The sequence below is a fragment of the Oncorhynchus masou genome, chromosome 32 (genome assembly GCF_036934945.1).
Source record: "Oncorhynchus masou masou isolate Uvic2021 chromosome 32, UVic_Omas_1.1, whole genome shotgun sequence".
In the NCBI taxonomy this organism is placed as follows: domain Eukaryota; kingdom Metazoa; phylum Chordata; class Actinopteri; order Salmoniformes; family Salmonidae; genus Oncorhynchus; species Oncorhynchus masou.
The window spans coordinates 32,108,503-32,128,579 of record NC_088243.1 but is presented as its reverse complement, the minus strand read 5'-3'; the positions used below and the strand labels follow the sequence as shown (position 1 = coordinate 32,128,579).

Below are 20,077 nucleotides of genomic sequence, written 5' to 3'. Positions count from 1 at the left end.
AACCTTTTGCACTACGTGAAGCCAATAAGACAATTGAGATATTGAGTCTGTTATCTCGAACCATCTCTGTGACAAGGTGACACTGCTGGGATCTATCCCCTACGGATCTTTAAGAGCATAGCCTATACCTTTGTTGCGACTTTGTGGCTACAGTTCAGAAGCCCAAGTAGGCTACTCTATTATAGAACAGTTTCAACTGTTCTGCCTGAGGCTATGGAGCCCTGACCTGTTCACAGGACGTGCTACCTGTCCCAGACCTGCTGTTTTCAACTCTCTAGAGACAGCAGGAGCGGTAGAGATACTCTGACTGATCGGCTATGAAAAGCCAACTGACATTTACTCCTGAGGTGCTGACTTGTTGCACCCTTGACAACCACTGTGAGTATTATTATTTGACCCTGCTGGTCATCTATGAACATTAGAACATCTTGGCCATGTTCTGTTATAATCTCCACCCGGCACAGCCAGAAGAGGACTGGCCACCCCTCATAGCCTGGTTCCTTTCTAGGTTTCTTCCTAGGTTCCTGCCTTTTCTAGGGAGTTTTTCCTAGCCACTGTGCTTCTACACCTGCATTGCTTGCTGTTTGGGGTTTTAGGCTGGGTTTCTGTACAGCACTTTGAGATATCAGCTGATGCAAGAAGGGGTTTATAAATATATTTGATTAAATTTGATATACCAAAAAAGGGAGATGGCCAGTGTTTCTCCACTACAAACAAACGTCTGCCACTGTCTGACTGACAGCTGGGTGTTTCAGTATCTGAGAGAATGAAAACGAGGAGATTAGTAGATTGACTTCCCTGATGAGGCGATCTGGGAGTAAGCCCATTGTAGAGAGGGGGTTTCCCAAGAAACATAGAATGAGATAATGCTTTGGATTATCACTGTCATCAAGGAGCAGGATCCCTGTAATTTGAGATGATTGTCTTCTCCAACCACTCACATCTGTTGTCTAGCCTCCATAGTCTCATAGCAACCAAGGTGGATAAACTCGTCTTTTTCTGTCTAATGTGGATCATGTAATAGATGTTCATCAAACCCTCTATCGACGTACAGTAAGCCGACATTTTCCAAAACTGAACTTGAAATTCATGAGAATACAGAAGTTACATATCACTATATTCCTTTTGGATGATATTATATTGATATCCATAATATCGACAGAAACATGGCAAACATTTTTTATAATCAATCCTCAAGGTGTTTTTCAAATATCTATTCGATAATATATCAACCGGGACTATTGGCTTTTCAGTAGGAGCGAGAGAAAAAATGACTACCTCTGTCTTTTACGCAAGAATCACTCTGAGAGCCCTCAGCTGGCCACTTACGCAATGTAGTCGTTTATGCTCATTCTTCAACATAAAGGCCTGAAACTACGTCAAAATGCTGTAGACACCTTAGGGAATACGTAGAAAAAGGAATCTGGTTGATATCCCTTTCAATGGCCAATAGGGGTGCATAGGAATACAACGGTTTCAAAATAAGAGGCACTTCCTGATTGTATTTTCCTCAGGGTTTCGCCTGCAATATCAGTTCTGTTATACTCACAGACAATATTTTGACAGTTTTAGAAACTTTAGAGTGTTTTCTATCCTAAGCTGTCAATTATATGCATATTATAGCATCTGGTCCTGAGAAATAGGCAGTTTACTTTGGGAACGTTATTTTTCCAAAAATAAAAATACTGCCCCCTAGTTTCAAGAGATTAATATGGCCGAATCCGGAAACTATCATCTGGAAAACAAGACGTTTATTCTTTTAGTGAAATACGAAACCATTCAGTATTTTCTCTAAGGAGTGGCATCCATAAGTCTAAATAATTCTGTTGCATTGCACAACCTTCAATGTTATGTCATAATTAAGTAAAATTCTGGCAAATTAGGCGGCCCAATCTGTTGCATATACACTGACTCTGCGTGCAATGAACGCAAGAGAAGTGACACAATTTCACCTGGTTAATATTGCCTGCTAACCTGGATTTCTTTTAGCTAAATATGCAGGTTTATATACTTCTGTGTATTGATTTTAAGAAAGACATTGATGTTTATGGTTAGGTACACATTGGAGCAACAATACGCACCGCATCGATTTTATGCAACGCAGGACACGCTAGATAAACTAGTAATATCATCAACCATGTGTAGTTAACTAGTGATTATGATTGATTGATTGTTTTTTATAAGATAAGTTTAATGCTAGCTAGCAACTTACCTTGGCTTACTGCATTCGTGTAACAGGCAGTCTCCTCGTGTAGTGCAATGTAATCAGGTGGTTAGAGCGTTGGACGAGTTAACTGTAAGGTTGCAAGATTGAATCCCCCAAGATGACAAGGTAAAAATCTGTCGTTCTGCCCCTGAACGAGGCAGTTAACCCACCATTCCTTGGCCGTCATTGAAAATAAGAATGTGTTCTTAACTGACTTGCCTAGTTAAATAAAGATTAAATAAAGGTGTAAAAAAAAAAAACGGCCAAATCGGTGTCCAAAAATACAGATTTCCGATTGTTATGAAAACTTGAAATCGGCCCTAATTAATCAGCCATTCCGATTAATCGGTCGACCTCTACTATGCACATAGGGTAGCAGCCTCTAAGGTGAACGGTTGAGTAACCGGGTGGTAGCCGGCTAGCGACAGTGACTAAGTTCAGGGCAGGGTAATGGGTGGAGGCCGGCTAGTGACAGCTATTTAGAAGTCTGTTCCCGCCTGTGCTCGGACTGCTCTAAGTGAACTGATTGCCCGTTATACCTCCTCAGAGTTTGTGTTATTAGGTGACCTCCCAACTCTGTACAACTCCAGCTGTATGATTTAAACCTCCCCCAGATTTTACAGGCTCCCAATAGATACAAGCCCAAGTCTGCAGATAATGGCACACTCATAGATGTTATTCTCACTGATATGCCTGCTAAGTACTCCACTGCAGTTTTCTGCCAAGGCCATAGTGACTACTGTTGAATTGTCCACAACGGTACCAATGTTAAACGCCCCCTCTCTGATTATTGTCAAACATCTGTTGAAGCACTTTAATGGGCAGGCCTTGATACATGACCTGGCATCCCAGAACTGACCTTATAACTTGTGTTGAGTACACTTGGTGCCATTTTAAAACCTCTTTCCTCACAGTCCTTAATAAATATGCTCCTCTTAAGAAGGTTAGAACCAAAATTGCTACAGCTTCTGTGGTTTAGCGCTGATCTGTCTGAGCTGATCCAGTGAAAACACCTGCTCTGGCATAAAGCAAAGACCTCCACGGACCCTTCTGACTCGCAACTCTTTAGGGAAGCAAGGAACAAGAGCACTCAATCAATCGGAAAAGCAGAATCAGGATATTACAAAAAACTATGAGTTGCCTGTGGTTCTGACCCTAACAAGTTCTGGAACACTGAAAAGCATGGAAGATGAAAATTCAACCTCTCAGCTGCCTTCTGCACTCAACGTTGAGAACAATATCACCTCTGATAAAGTCAGAAGGGTTGAGAGTTTCAACAAGCACTTTGTCAGGGTTGGCCACACATTTTAACCATTCCTGCTGCGAGCCATGCTTCTCCCAATAGTGTTCTCCCTCAGAGCACCCCCCGTTTCTCCTTTCAGCCAGTACAGAAGAACGAGGTTCTAAAGGAGTTGAGTAATCTGGACCCTAATAAAATTAGCTGGGCTCAATGATCTGGGCCCCTTCTTTCTGAAGCATCATCTCAGGCCCCATCACTTGCCTCTTCAACCTCACCTTGCAAACATCTGAAGTCCCACAGAATTGGAAAGCTGCTGCCGTCATACCACTCTTCAAAGGGGGCAACAAGCTAGACCCCAACTGTTACAGATCAATCTCCATCTTGCATTGCCTTTCTAGAGTTTTTGAAAGTCTGGTCAACAAACAGTTAACCCGCCACCTTGAGTCCCACAGTGTTCTTTCAGAACAGTCTGCAGTCTGGCTTCAGAACTGTCCGTGGGTGTACCTCTGCAACACTGAAGGTTCTAAACAACATATCTGCTTTTGACAACAAGCAGTATTGTGTGTCTGCTTTTATTGATCTGGCTAAAGCCTTTGATTTTGTTAACCACTGTATCCTGCTCAATAGACTCATCGACCTAGGGTTCTCAGAGAACTGTCTAGCCTGGTTTGAAAATGATTCTTCTGTCCGTGTACAATGTGTGAATTCCATAGGCCTACATTCCAAACCACTGGCTGTATCTATGGGAGCTCAACAAGGATCGATTCTTGGGCCGATCTTATCCCTGAGTAGATTAACAATGCTGCGCATGCTGCTGGTGACTCCCCCATCCACCTTTATGCCGATGACACTATCTTGTACACAACTGGGCCCTCCTTGAACACCGGGCTGACCACCCTACAACATAGCTTTAACAACATCCAGCATGCCTTCTCTGACCTAACCTACTCCTCAATACCAAAAAAATAAACGTATGCTCTTCAACCGGAACCGACCTTAACATGCCTGTCCTCCTAACAATTTCACCTGAATGGGTCAGAGCTAGAGTATGTTGACACCTATAAATATCTTGGTATATGGCTGGACTGCTCACTCTCATTCCATACCCACGTCCCCCACCTGCAGTCTAAAGTTAAATCCAGAATTGGTTTCCTGTACCCCAACAAAACATCCTTCACCCACTCTGCCAAGCACACCCTTGTAAAAATGACCATAATGTCAATTCTGGACTATAGCGACATAGTTTTACTGGCTTGCATCCAAAACATCCTTCAATAAACTAGATGTAATTTACCAAACTGCCATCTGCTTTGATACCAGTGCCCCCTTCAACACTCATTACTGTGACCTTTACACCCTGGTCAACTGGCCCTTGTTACATACACAACGGCAGACCCACTGGTACCACCCCTTTAGCTCACTCCTTCAGAACAGTCTGCAGTCTGGCTTCAGAACTGTCCGTGGGTGTACCTCTGCAACACTATATAGCAACTTTCACTCTGGTAGATACACTATATATTCAAAAGTATGTGGACACCCTTTCAAATTAGTGGATTCGGCAATTTCAGCCATACCCATTGCTGACAGATGTTTAAAATTGAGCACACAGCCATGTAATCTCTATAGACAAACATTGGCAGTAGAATGGACTTACTGAAGAGCTGAGTGACTCAACATGGCACCGTCATAAGATGCCACCTTTCCAACAAGTCAGTTCATCAAATCTTTGCCCTGATAGAGCTGCCCCGGTCAACTATAAGTGCACTTATTGTGAAGTGGAAATGTCTAGGAACAACATCGGCTCAGCCACAAAGTGGTAGGCCACACAAGCTCACAGAACGGAACCGCCAAGTGTTGAAGAGCGTAAAAATGGTCTGTCCTCAGTTGCAAAACTCACTACCGGGTTCCAAACTGCCTCTGGAAGCAACGTCAGCACAATAACTGTTCGTCGGGAGCTTCATGAAATGGGTTTTCATGGCCGAGACCTCACATAAGTCTAACATCACCATGCACAATGTCAAGCATCGGCTGGAGTGGAGTAAAGCTTGCCGCTATTGGTGAATCACTCTTCACCATCTGGCAGTCCAACGGACGAATCTGGGTTTGGCGGATGCCATGAGAATGCTACCTGCCCGATTGCATAGTGCCAAAAGTCAAGTTTGGTGGAGGAAGAATAATGGTCTGGGGCTGTTTTTCATGGATCGGGCTAGGCCCCTTAGTTCCAGTGAAGGGAAATCTTAACGCTACAGCATACAATGACATTCTAGACGATTCTGTGCTTCCAACTTTGTGGTAATAGTTTGGGGAAGGCTTTCATGTTTCAGCATGGCAATGTCCCCATGCACAAAGCAAAGTCCATACAGAAATGGTTTATCAAAATGCGCTGAATTAATTGAGGAACATGACAACTCTCTGAATTTATGAACAATTCACAATACTGTTGCTGGCGATCAAAGATATTTACTCTATCATTACTAAATATCAGTGTCATTTACACATGCAGCCAAGCCGACAAGGTGGCGCAGCGACCCTCTTATTTGGGGAGAAGCCTGGCAGTGACCATATCTTGGTTTTAAATGCTTTGAATGGGTACTTCCAGTTTTTCAAGCATTTCCCAGGACCCTGGGATAAATATGAATTATTCCCGCTATTGAAACTTGGAAGATTTTGGGGAAAATATTCATCCCTAGCCTGCACGTATATGGAAGAGAAGGGTTAGCACAGGGCTAAATCTGCCAGATTATCTGATGGGAACACACATTTTCCCCCTACATTTTCCTACTAGCATTGACTTTGCTGATAGCTACTTTATTAAGGAAAAATGTACTTACTATGCTATATTAAGATGAATGCACTAACTCTAAGTCGCTCTGAATAAGAGTCTGCTAAATTATTGAAATGTAAATGTGGGAATAACTACACATAGCTGCACGTGATCAAACCTCATGTCAGGAATTTTTATTGGCACATTTTGAGGTCCAGGTTAAACACACATTTTCTACTGTTTGCAAGTTCGGCCCCATTGCTTTCCTAATGAGAACCAAATCAAGGTTTGGTAATAACCAAATGTATTCTCAACAGCTCCTTCTCAAAGCCAGCCTCCACGGCTCATATTAAGTGTCTACTTATTGAACGCCTACGAATGGCATTGACACTAAACAGCAGGAACATGAAGAGGAGTGACTGACTCCTACATCAACCATGTTTAGAGAATTCACCACCCCCTCACATCAAGGACACCTCCATATATTATCACCATACATTACATGACTCTCAACCTATGCATTCTTGGAGAGAAATCCCTTTTCACACCGGTTTGAGATAGAGAGGACATTTGTTAGGATTTGAAGGGTAAATTATATTCAAGCATGCTATTGTCCATATTAAGCTTTCTTGGTACTTGTCTTGCATACACACTCTCTTTCCAACAATAACAGCAAAATATAAGCAATTAATCCATGGTATTCTTCAATCATGAATGATTCTTGTTGTGTGTATGGCACTCTTCTGCCAGGGGGCCTAGCAAATCCATCATGTCAGTGCTCTGAGTGACGTGAAATAGTATGGCTCCTTGACTCGGTGTGATAATCCAATTCAAAGCTGGTTTAATCTAGAGCCAGGCTAACTTCGGCACTGACAGCAACTCAACTCAACTGCACCTTGTCAGCTTGTGTGGTAGCTCATGATGCATGCAAGAGACAGGAAATGGGCACTTACCAAAACTGGGGACATATGTCTCCGGGCTCAGATTCCGGGAGAGGGACAAGCAGTCTTCACTGATGACCTGAGGAGATGGAATCAGGGGATAACTATGGTGACAATTATGTCACTGAGCCACAAAACTGGGTAAAGTTCACATGTCAAACATAAACGACTATTTGAAAACAGAGAGCTTACCATGGATCAACTGTAATTTCATCCATTGGTATCAACAAAGGCATGTTGCAGCGATTTAGCTCAGACAACAAATTGTGTGCTCTGGGACTCTGTCAGTGTATAAACCCAAACTTTAATGTCTGTCCTACTTCAATGACGTCTGTCCTACTTCAATGACGTGTACTACTCTCATTAAACTTTCACTATAAAAGGTGAAGCCGGACATCCCGAGTGGCACAGCAGTCTAAGGCACTTCGTCACAGTGCTTGAGATGTCACTACAGCCCTGGGTTCGATCCCAGACTATGTCACAGCCAGCCATAACCAGGAAACCCATGAAGTGGCGAACAACTGGCCCAGCCCCTATCCAAGTTAGGGGAGGGTTTGACCGGCTGGGATTTCCTTGTTCCATCGCGCTCTAGCGACTCATTGTGGCGGGACAGGAGCCTGCAAGTAGATCTCGGTCGCCAGTTGTACAGTGTTTCCTCCAACACATTGGTGCGGCTGGCTTCCGGGTTAAGCGAGCAGTGTGTCAAGAAGCAGTGCGGTTTGGCAGGGTCGTGTTTCGCCTCTCCTGAGTCTGTAGGGGAGTTGCAGCGATGGGACAAGACTGTAACTACCAATTGGATATCATGAAATTGGAGAGAAAAGGGGGTAAAATATGTAATAAAAAGTGTAGCCATGGGACATTTTCAAGCATCGCAGTAATGGTGTTAAGATCCATCTCACATTAAAGGGAACTCCCATTGTCGTTAGATTTAACCACTGGGATCTTAATCAACACTAGAGCAGTAAAGGCTGCATTTAGACACAATGCATATCTTCTTTTCACTAATTGGTTTTTTGATCAATCCAAAAAATCTGATGCGAAAAGATCAGGACCCAGAGTCCCAAAAGCATGTTAAGGCTAAGTTCATCATTAGAACCTTCGTAGGAGCATTGTTAAATCTCCGAGTTGCTTCCCAAAACCATTGTTAGTAAAGTTGCACTTTTAGACAATTGTTGTTTACCAACTGCCTCAGAAAAGCTAAGTAGGTCAATAGATGTTTTTTTGCCTACTTTATACACAGAAGATCTCCACCTAATATAGAATCAAGGTGTTAATTTGTCTGTGACTGCAGATCACTTCAGAACAAAGTTGCCAATGTCTTTGCAATGGTTACAAACAGCATATCCACAGATGACGCAATCTCTATCGCACTCCACACTGCTCTCTGAGAATGTTGTTCATTGACTACAGCTCAGTGTTTTAATACCATTGTGCCCTCCAAGCTCATCACCAAGCTAGGGACTCTAGGACTGAACACCTCCCTCTGCAACTGGATCCTAAAAAGAGTTGGCATGGGCCTTCAGATCCTCAAAAAGTGATACAACTGCACCATTGAGAGCATCTTGACTGGCTGCATCACCGCTTGGTATAGCAACTGCTTGGCATCCGACCGCAAGGCACTAGACGGTAGTGCATACGGCCCAGGAGACAGACCAAGCTCTATGCCATCCAGGACCTCTATACCAGGTGGTGTGAGAGGAAGACCCTCAAAATGGTCAAATACTCCAGCCACCCAAGTCATACACTGTTCTCTCCGCTACCACACGACAGGAAGTACCAATGCACCACGTCAGGAATCAACAAGACCCTGAACAGCTTTTACCCCCAAGCCATAAGACTGCTAAATAGTTAGTTAAACGGTTAACCAACAGCTACCCGGACTGCAAATCGACTCTGTATTGGTACTCTGTGTATATATCCTTGTTATTGTTCCTCATTCTGTATTTATTCCCCGTGTTAATATTTTTCTTTATTTCTCTTTTTTATTCTCTGCATTGTTGGGAAGAGCCCATAAGTAAACATTTCACTGTTAGTCTACACCTGTTGTTTACGAAGCATGTGACAAATAACATTTTATTCAATTTTTATTTGATGACTTACCAAATATGTAATTTTGTGCAATATTGTTAGGTAATAGACTAAGCCACCTCAATATTTGCAGCCATAGGTTATAATACAGCTCTAGGGGCTGATCCGTCGTCAGTATTGTAAAATAATTCTGATATTAAGGTAATATTTGAATGGGTGAAACTGATCAGAGAGCAGCGCTGCCTTTCTTTCGGTATTGACACATGCTACAAATGACGCGAACGCTCTCTCTACGTGGTGCTTTGGGAAACGCATGTGATACTGTCTGTCGGCTGTTATAGGAACGAAGTATCGTCAAAACACTAAAGCTTAAGTTCCATCGCTATCGGGAAACAGAAGACCAATTGGTGTGAAAAAGATCAGAATTGGGCTGCCTGTGTGAAGGCAGCCTAAGTGGTTGACGTTCCACAATCGCGGTGGGTCCTAAAATATCTTCACATGCATTGCCAATGAAGTGTCAAGCCCCCTCTGAATACATGCGTGTTGTGTCGCAAAGATGTTGCTGGGAGACGGGGACTACTATAAACACAAGGTTTCACTGGAAGGCTGCGAAAGGACTATGGTGCACAGAGCAAACTTCAAAAAGCCTCGTTGAACAAGTAGTTTGTGTTCAAATCATCAAATGTTATTGGTCGCATACACATATTTAGCAGATGTTATTACGGGTGTAGCGAAATGCTTGCAAAAAACAAAAATGGTCATTCTTCCAAATGTCAAGGATTTAATAGTACCTGAATGCTCACTCAAAAGTCTGTTATCTCGAACCATCTCTGTGACAAGGTGCCACTGCTGGGATCTCTCCCCTACGGATCTTTAAGCTCATAGCCTACACTTTTGTTGCGACTTTGTGGCAACAGTTCAGAAGCACAAGTAGGCTACTCTATTATACCAAAAAAAGGGAGATGTCCGGTGTTTCCCCACGACAAACAAACGTCTCCCACTGTCTAACACTGACAGCTGGGTGTTTCAGTATCTGAGAGAATGAAAAAGAGGAGATTATTAGATTGACTTCCCTGATGAGATCTGGGAGTAAGCCCATTGTAGAGAGGGGTTTTCCCAAGCAACATAGAACGAGAAAATGCTTTGGATTATCACTGTCATCAAGGAGCAGGATCCCTGTAATATGAGATGATTGTCTTCTCCAACCACTCACATCTGTTGTCTAGCCTACATAGTCTTATAGCAACCAAGGTGGATAAACTTGTCTTTTTCTGTCTAATGTGGATCATGTAATAGATGTTCATCAAACTCTCTATTGAGGTACAGTAGGCCGACATTTTCCAAAACTGACCTCAACTTGAAATTCATGAGAATACAGCCCTGAAATGACAAACTCACATATTGTAATGCCACAGTATTGATGAGGGGGGTGTGGTATATTTGAATCCAAGTATCGATTTGTAGAATAATAATAAATACATAAAAGCATCTGTACCTGCACCAAAACGGCTGTAATTTTCATTCTATAGCTTGTTCTCCTTCTTTTCAAATAGTGAAGCAAAATGTTTTCAGCATTTATTGTAATTTTTTTTAAATGTAGATGAAAGACAAAAGAGTACAGATTTTTTTTTTAAAGGTAAAAACTGAGCAGGTGAGGTTGGAAACCCAAAAGGGCTACAGATATAAGTACAAAAAAAGGTTACATCAGTTAAACAGAGCATACTACTTATAAATGTACATGATATACTCGGTATACAGTTGAAGTCGGAAGTTTACATACACCATAGCCAACTACATTTAAACTCAGTTTTTCATAATTCCTGATATTTAATCCTGATAAACATTCCCTGTTTTAGGTCAGTTAGGATCACCACTTTATTTTAAGAATGTGAAATGGCAGAATAATATTAGTGAGAATTATTTATTTCAGCTTTTATTTCTTTTATCACATTCCCAGTGAGTCAGAAGTTTACATACACTCAATGTATTTGGTAGCATTGCCTTTAATTGTTTAACTTGGGTCAAACGTTTTGGGTAGCCTTCCACAAGCTTCCCAAAATTCCTCCTGACAGAGCTGGTGTAACTGAGTCAGGTTTGTAGGCCTCCTTGCTCGCACACGCTTTTTCAGTTCTTCCCACAAATGTTCTATGGGATTGAGGTCAGGGCTTTGTAATGGCCACTCCAATACCTTGACTTTGTCCTTAAGCCATATTGCCACAACTTTCAAAGTATGCTTGGGGTCATTGTCCATTTGGAAGACCCATTTGTGACCAAGCTTTAAATTCCTGAGTGATGTTTTAAGATGTTGCTTCAATATAGGTGCATAATTTCCCTTCATCATGATGCCATCTATTTTGTGAAGTGCACCAGTCCCCTCATGCAGCAAAGCACCCCCACAACATGATTCTGCCACCCCCGTGCTTCACGGTTGGGATGGTGTTCTTCAGCTTGCAAGCCTCCCATTTTTCCTCCAAACATGACGATGGTCATTATGGCCAAACAGTTCTATTTATGCTTCATCAGATCAGAAGCTATTTTTCCAAAAAGTACGACCTTTGTCCACATGTACAGTTGAAAACCGTGGTCTGTCTTTTTTATGGTGGTTATGGAGCAGTGGCTTCTTCCTTGCTGAGTGGCTTTTCAGGTTATGTCGATATAGGACTTGTTTTTCTGTGGATATAGATACCTTTGTACCCGTTTCCTCCAGTATCTTCACAAGGTCCTTTGCTGTTGTTCTGGGATTAATTTGCACTTTTCGCACCAAAGTACATTCATCTCCAGGAGACAGAACGCCTAACCTTCCTGAGCGGTATGACAGTTGCGTGGTCCCATGGTGTTTATACATGCATACTATTGTTTGTACAGATGAACGTGGTACCTTCAGATGTTTGGAAATTGCTCCCAAGGATGAACCAGACTTGTGGAGGTCTACCATTTTTTTCTGATTTCTTTTGATTTTCCCATGATGTCAAGCAAAGAGGCACCGAGTTTGAAGGTAGGCCTTGAAACACATCCACAGGTCCATCTCTAATTGACTCAAATTATGTCAATTAGCCTATCAGAAGCTTCTAAAGCCATGACATACTTTTCTGGAATTTTCCAAGCTGTTTAAAGGCACAGTCAACTTAGTGTATGTAAACTTCTGACCCACTGAAATTGGGGAGGGTGTAGTGGGGAGGCTGAAGTGGGGAGGGTGAAGGTTATCGCTGTGTGTTGTTTGCATGGATTTGGGAATGAACCTGGAAGAATCTATTGAATGGATTAGGTAGGCTGTCTGGGAGGTATGTGTATTTGTAGATAAAGGTGCATTGTTTCTTGTATATTAATGTTGTAGATAAGCAACTCACTATATTGTCTAAAACAGATGGGCAGATGGAGCCAAGCCGTTAGAGGCGGCTAGTCTTGCCAATTTCTTCTGTGTGATGAGTCATTTGTGTAGGTAGAAAGCATATGTACTGGCCCAGACAATATTGCAGTAAATGAGATATGGGTAAGTTAAGCTATAGTATAGTGTGTGTTAGGAAGCAAGCCAGAACCAAACCACAAATCATTCTGATGATACCAACTTTTCTGCAGACAAAGTGAATATGATCTTTACAGGACAACTTTTCACTCTCAAGAACACCTAGGAATCTAGAGGATGAAACCTGCTCCATTTCATTCCCACCAATTGAAATTCTGGCCCTTTTTTTTAAAAAACAATATTTCATATTCTTACCAGTAAATACAAAGAAGCTGGATTTTCTTAAGCATTTAAAGATAGGTTATCTGGAACCATTCATAAAATTTGCCATGCTGGAGTTGGCTTCAATGATAAGTGAATTGAAATTCTTGTGTGATAAAATGAAGCTGGTATCATCAGTAACAATAACGGTAAGTACGGTAGCAAACACAGCAGCAAGGACATGGATATAGATTAGGAATAACAAAGGTCCAAGGGGTGAAACACCACAGGATATCTTGGCCCTGGTAGATGCACAAGCAATTGCATATACAAATTGTTCTCGATCATAAACATAATTATATAGCCATTTATATGTATAATCGTGAAAACTGTAATAATGCAACTTAGTGAGTCATATTTCATAATCAACCGTGTTGAACACTTTGGATAATTCTAGAAAGATACCAAGCGCGTACTAATTGTTGTTCAGGGCTGTAAAGATTTTGAGCACAAGTTGTAAAAGAGCCATATCTGTGGAGTAGTTTTTACAAAAACTCAAGCTGAAGCAGAGAAGGGAAATGTCCCTTAACCCAATGAGTCCCACCAGTAACGCTGGCATGTTTTGGACTTCTAATCGGATTTGTCTATTTCTTCTGCATCCGTAGATACCAACTATTAGTATTTTGTGATTAATTGGGGCTGCGGGAAGGGGCCCGAATCATTTTACAAAAACTTCTGTTGAGTCCGAATGGTTTGAGCTACAAACGATTAAAAGTTATCTATAAAAATCTAAGATGTTTTGCTATATGATGCTGACAAGCTACACTAGAAATCCCAGAACAAAATGTATGTAATACTGTAATAAGCTCACATAGTTAGTCACAAACTCCAAACAGTTATCCTGGGGTATTTAGAAATAACAACAGTATGATTTTCCAATACCGTCTTTTAATTTTTAGACATTTGAATATTAGTACTTTTTAAATAAATACCTGCAGTCAACTTGTGCACTAGGTAATAGATAAAGCAGATCGCGTTCATAATTTTGCCTTCATTATGAAGCTACCGGTACTAGTTTCCCGAAAAGCTGTTTGAGCCAGTCACGTGTGTTTGTTTACAAAAAAGAACGTGCAAAATGGGAGCTTCTTGAGGTGAGTCAGTCCTGTAGTGCAAATTAAGTGAGGTGATAAAGTTACACTTGTATGGAATTCACTATTGTTTGCCAGCTATATATCTTATAACTATTAAGTTAACAATCTAAGAAGTGCCAAATAAATTCTATCTAGCTGAGTTTTGGTTGCTAATGTTAGCTAGGTGGCTAATGTTAGCTAGGTGGCTAATGTTAGCTAGGTGGCTAATGTTAGTTTGCAGGATCAAGCTTCTTGGTAACAGCAGCAGAGACAATCCCCTTCTGGATTAAGATCCCGGCGGTCTAATATTTGTTTTGTTTTGTGCATGTTGCAAACTGCGTTGTGAGATGCTTGCATAACTTTATGAGCTGGATTGTCTGTTTTAGTAGTAAATGTTTGCATGCGCTCGTTAGCATTTACCAAGCATCCACTATGAGGATTCCTTAGTACTTCTTAGCATTCTGGTAAATGGCATTTTTTTTTGGGGGGGGGGGGGGGGGGGGGGGGGGGTGAAACATAGATGTCTATGATTGTTTCAGATTTGGTCTGGTTCGGACCAACTGAATGTGATATTGTTTGGGGGCGGAGATCATTACAATAATAGCCAGTGCATCGTATACTCAAATATGCAAAAGAAGGACATTGCATATTTTATACCTTTGTGTACCTATTAGGATACAACACCATGAAGAGAATGATATTCATATCGAGAATTATCATTTTCTGTATGGTACAGATCAGGGAGCAATGATGTAATTCAATTACCGGATGTAAATCCACTTCACCTACTGTAGTTCAATATCCTAAATATATATATATTTTTAACTCAAGGTGTTATGTTTTTGTTGACATGTGAGAATGCTGTTCATTGGCTATAGTTCAGCATTCAACACCATAGTCCCCTCCAAGCTCGTCACCAAGTTTAGGACCTTCGGACTGAACACCTCACTCTGCAACTGGATCCTGGACTTCCTGACAGGCCGAACCCAGGTGGTGAGGGTCGGCGGCAACATCACCACCGCCCTTATGACCCTTAACACAGGGGCCCCCACAGGGGTGTGTGCTTACTCCCCTCCAGTACTCCCTGTTCACCCACAACTGTGTGGCCCGCACGACTCGAACACCATCATAAAGTTAGCTGACGACACAGCGGTGGTAGGTGATCAGGTGACGATGAGACAACCTACAGGGAGGTCAGTGACCTAACAGTGTAGTGATGGAACAACAACCTCCCCCTCAATGTCAGTAGGGCCAAAAGCTGATCGTGGACGAAAGGAAACAGGGGAGGGGGCTTCATCACTGGGGCTGAGCTCCCTGCTCGATATCAGGCTGTGTGAAAATAAAGGCCCGAAAAATCATTAGACTCCAGCCACCCAAGCCATAGACTGTTCTCTGGTTCCGCACGGTAAGCGGTACCGGTGCATCATGTCTGACACCAGAAGGCTCCTGAACTGCTTCCATCCCCAAACCATGTTTGCTAAATAACTAACACAAAGGCTACACTGACTGAGTTGACACTTGTATTTTATTTTTGCACTGGCTCTATGCACTCTTAGGGCCCTACACACTCATGCACACTGACACTCCAACACACACAAACACTCACATCATCATTTGCTCACACACACATAATATGCACATACATAATATGGACATCTGTTTTTTTGCATTGGATGCGTCTCACTCCACCCCATCAGCCAATGTCACACTTTTGCATCTGCGGTGAAAGGTGACAGAGCAAGAGTGGGATTTGTCAGACCATGAGACATCCGAAAATCGGTCTTCTCACAACATCGTCTGTAGCGTAAAGGGTTAATGTAGCTGTAAGCTAGGTGTTGATAGCAAATGGCTGACTCATGCAGTTCTAACATAACATTAGCAGGCTGGTAGGGCTAATGTTAGCAGGCCAATAGGGCTTATGTTAAAAGGCTAGTAGAGCTAACTTTAGCAGGCTAGTTGGCTAGCAACCTTGCAAGTTGATTTCTAACAATACATTTATAAAGTATTAACATGTAAATTGGCTGAAAATGTTATTGAAACAAGTAGTCATGAGTGTAAACGATTTGGTTTAATTTGAGGTTATACATTTTAAGTTATTTCTGTTGGAGTTAACCTTTAAGGAATAGGCTGGCTTGCCGGGGCCTCCATATTACATCACACCCCAGAAAAACATTTTCTGACATGACTTCGGCATTCTGATCGGTTTTGTGTAACAACTTGAAAAATTAGGTGCGACTTTGCATTGGATGAGTATACTAATGCATATCCATATGTTACATGTGGTTAAGAATATGCTACCTTCCCTTTAAAGTGACAAATCGGAGTCAAAACATAATTCCTCTACGTGGAATTGCCCAAATCAGCCATCAAACAAATAGTTATGGATACAACTCCATATAGTCCCAACACAAGCCTTTGTCAATATCTAGTATACTGCGTGTTATTGTTTCAGTGAACTTTCAGGTCCCTGCAAACTAATATTTGACAGATTTTCACTTTGGGTGGTCACAAACCTCATTCTATTTGCACCTTCTTCCATGTAATTATGGTGCCACTATGGAAATAAGATTATTGTACCTGTAGCCTAGAGAGAGCATGTCTTGATATTTATTTTTCTCGAATGACACTTTGCTACATAAAAAAAGCTAAATGATAAACAAGTGTCATCAGCAGACTTTTGCTTGATGTAACCTTGGCGTCAACTATGACCAACCTGATCAGAGGATTTTCCGTTAGAGGTACTGCATGGCTGGATGTTCACTGTGGAAGGAAGGCTTGACCTCTCCCAGGGAAGCTTGTTCTTCCCTTTGCCTGCACTGACAATTCTCCTCTGCAGTGGAAGGTCATCAATGAGGGAGCCCAAACTTCCATAACCATGATACAGCCTGTCAGAGTCTGGTTCCGTCCTGATGCTCTTGGCACTGCTGATCCGCCCACCATTGAGCACCCACTCCAGGTCAGCTCCTGACACAAACTGTGGTGACCGTCGTTGTCCTGATTTAGGGATTAGAAGGGCGTATTCTACCATCCCATCGGAGGACAGTCTGGGAAGTATGTGCCTGGCTCTTCTTGCTTGAACAGCTGCCATAAGACCCTCCACATCCCCATTGAGCTCCACTCGGTCTACAGCCTTCATTAGGGGCTGTTTTTTCCCTGTGTCAAGGCAATGGTCAAAAACAGCAAATAGTTCTAGGGCTGCATGGCGGACCTTCTTCTTGCTGTCCGCCAAGTATGGTGCAACTTCAAAGCAGAGGCTGGGGATGTTGAAGTCATTCTTGGGATGGGTGAGCATAGCTGCTGTGATGATGTTGATGACATCCTCTCTGACCCTGGAGTTCTTGTGTCTCAGGTGTCCAATGGCAAGGTCTAACACTTTCTGTGGCCCTACAATTCTAGTCAACTGCCTGAACACATTCATGTACTCATTCCGGGTGACAGCACGGTTGTCTCCAAGGGGTTTCAGAGCCACACATACTATCTGTTTGAAATATTTGTCTATATTGTAATCCAATTTCTGGATGAGTAGGTTTATCACCTGTAAAGTGCCATACAAGACTTTGAAGTTGGTGTCATCTAGAAGTCTGTGGAGAAAATATATAAACTCCACAATACTGTCCGAGGGGACTGGCTTCAAGTCCAATCCAAATAGGAGTTTTTTCAGCTCTTCCACACCATTTGTTCGATTTTGGTAGTTTTTTAGGTCTAGGAGCTGTTCATGTAACTCCTGGGGTATCAATCCAAAAATCATAATTGATCGTCCTTTTGATGTGGTCAAAGGGAAGAGTCTAATGAAGCAATCACATTTCTGTGAGGACAATATTGCCCATTTCTTTGACTCATCATCTTGTCTTGGTGGTTCGATTGGACATTTGCAGTTTCTTATGAATAACGGTTCATTGTACTAGTTTTCGAGACAACTGGAACGTGAACGGTGAAAGCAACGTTGAGTGAAAATAAAACACTTGTAGCTTGCTGTGCGTTCCCCTACATAGCCATGACGAAAAAAGGCACGGTGGAATGTTGTATTTGAAAGCCCATGTTGTATTTCAGCTAAATTAGCTAACATAGCTAACTAGCTGCATAACTAGGAAGCAATCATTCAATGTCCAGAAATAGCGTGTCAGGGCGACGTCGCTGCCAGTACCTCTTCGGATGTATGATTTCCATAGAATCCAATATCATCGCTAGCTTTTAGCTTAACGTACGACTTTGAATTGCGGCTTAGTAGAAGAAACCTGGCGGCTAGCTGGCGAAGTTAGAAAACAGACTAAAATGCAGACTTCGCATTCCGATTAGTCGTTCAAATTTGACGTCCGGCATACAAAAACGTTGCACACATCTCCTTGATCTCTTCGGTTAAATGTATGTAACAGTATGAGACTTTATGTTGAATGTTTGTAAACTAACTAGCTAGCTAGCTGCACTGTAGAGACATTCATCGCCGTCGCCCACACACATAGAACCATCAAAATGGCGAATACAACATGACACAAACGGATCGCTTCCATGGTGACGCGAGTTGTTGGAAAAATGCTGCATTCGTGACAACTCGGAATTTATGAATACACAGGTCTTCAGATCCAATTATACAATTAACCAGTCTATGTATCTGCCAATTAAATTCTTTGAACCCACTAGTAGGCCAAATTGACACTCCCCAGAAGAAGCAGTCCTCCATAGAATGAATGAAATTCTATAGTATTTCAATTCAATGTTTCAAGGACTACATAACTTGTATTTCAGTTGTTTTTTGTCATAGCAGGGACATTAACATTAGAACTTTAAAAAAATGATTTTATAATTTGTCATACATTTTTATGTTTAGCTCACATAATATAATTTAAAAGTATGCATTAATTGTAGATATTAATATATGCATTTCTATATCTTCCAAAATATTTTTTTTACAATGGTGGGGGAGTGCCAAGATGTAGGCGCAGTGGATTCAGATCTCCAGCATCTTCCACCTGCCAATACCACTTGCTGGGCCCTGCCTGGAGTGGAAGCCATGCTACCAGGAACAGTATTATTTGTGTACAGATACTCTGGTTATGCCCATGTTTGACCATTATTATTTCTTTAACATTTATTTATTTCAAATATTTTTTATTAAACACACACAGGAATAGTGTATAGGTATACAAGACAGGTATACAATTCTTATCTAAACATAAAAGAGCTTTAACCTTTATTTAACTAGGCAAGTCAGTTAAGCATGATGACTCCTTGCTGTCCCCAGTCCACCTGGCCGTGCTGCTGCTCCAGTTTCAACTGTTCTGCCTGCGGCTATGGTATCCTGACCTGTTCACCGGATGTGCTACCTGTCCCAGACCTGCTGTTTTCAACTCTGTAGAGACAGCAGGAGTGGTAGAGATACTTTTAATGATTGGCTATGAAAAGCCAACTGACATTTACTCCTGAGGTGCTGACTTGCTGCACCCTCGACAACTACTGTGATTATTATTATTTGACCATGCTGGTCATTTATGAACATATAATCTCCACCCGGCACAGCCAGAAGAGGACTGGCCACCCCTCATAGCCTGGTTCCTCTATAGGTTTATTCCCAGGTTTTGGCCTTTCTCTGGAGTTTTTCCTAGCCACCGTGCTTCTACACCTGCATTGCTTGCTGTTTGGGGTTTTAGGCTGGGTTTCTGTACAGCACTTTGAGATATCAGATGATGTACGAAGGGCTATATAAATACATTTGATTTGATTTTGATTGGAGTTAAGAACAAATTCTTATTTACAATGATGGCCTATCCCGGCCAAACCCAGACGATGCTGGGCCAATTGTGCGCTGCCCTATGGGACTCCCAATCACAGCCAGATGTGATTTCAAACCAGGGACTGTAGTTATGGCTCTTGCACTGAGATGTAGTGCCTTAGACCGCTGTGCAGCTTGGGAGACCAATAAAAGATTTGTGAAATGATCGACTTGGAATCTCATCGAAAGATTAAAAGTTTGAGCGTCCCACTTGGAAAGTAGCAGAATCAACCAAATAGGAACTTAAGAAGCTATATACAACAACAACAAAAAACATGCTCAAATTTTAACTCAGGTTTCCGAGTTGTCTTAAACTCTGCATTAACCTGAGCATTGG

General features: G+C 42.0%; 1 protein-coding gene across 1 annotated transcript in view; it reads right to left on the bottom strand.

Annotated features, from left to right (window-relative positions):
• Positions 1-18,445, bottom strand: part of LOC135525945 (TOG array regulator of axonemal microtubules protein 1-like) — a 41,244-nt gene extending 22,799 nt beyond the window's left edge. Inside the window, exons 1-2 of the mRNA XM_064953919.1 lie at positions 16,687-18,445; positions 7,164-7,230 (exon numbers count right to left, since the gene is read on the bottom strand). Coding sequence (XP_064809991.1) covers positions 7,164-7,230; positions 16,687-17,721 — 1,102 coding nt within the window. The 5' untranslated portion in view covers positions 17,722-18,445. The remainder of the gene's footprint in view (positions 1-7,163; positions 7,231-16,686) is intronic.
• Positions 18,446-20,077: the final 1,632 nt, after the last annotated feature.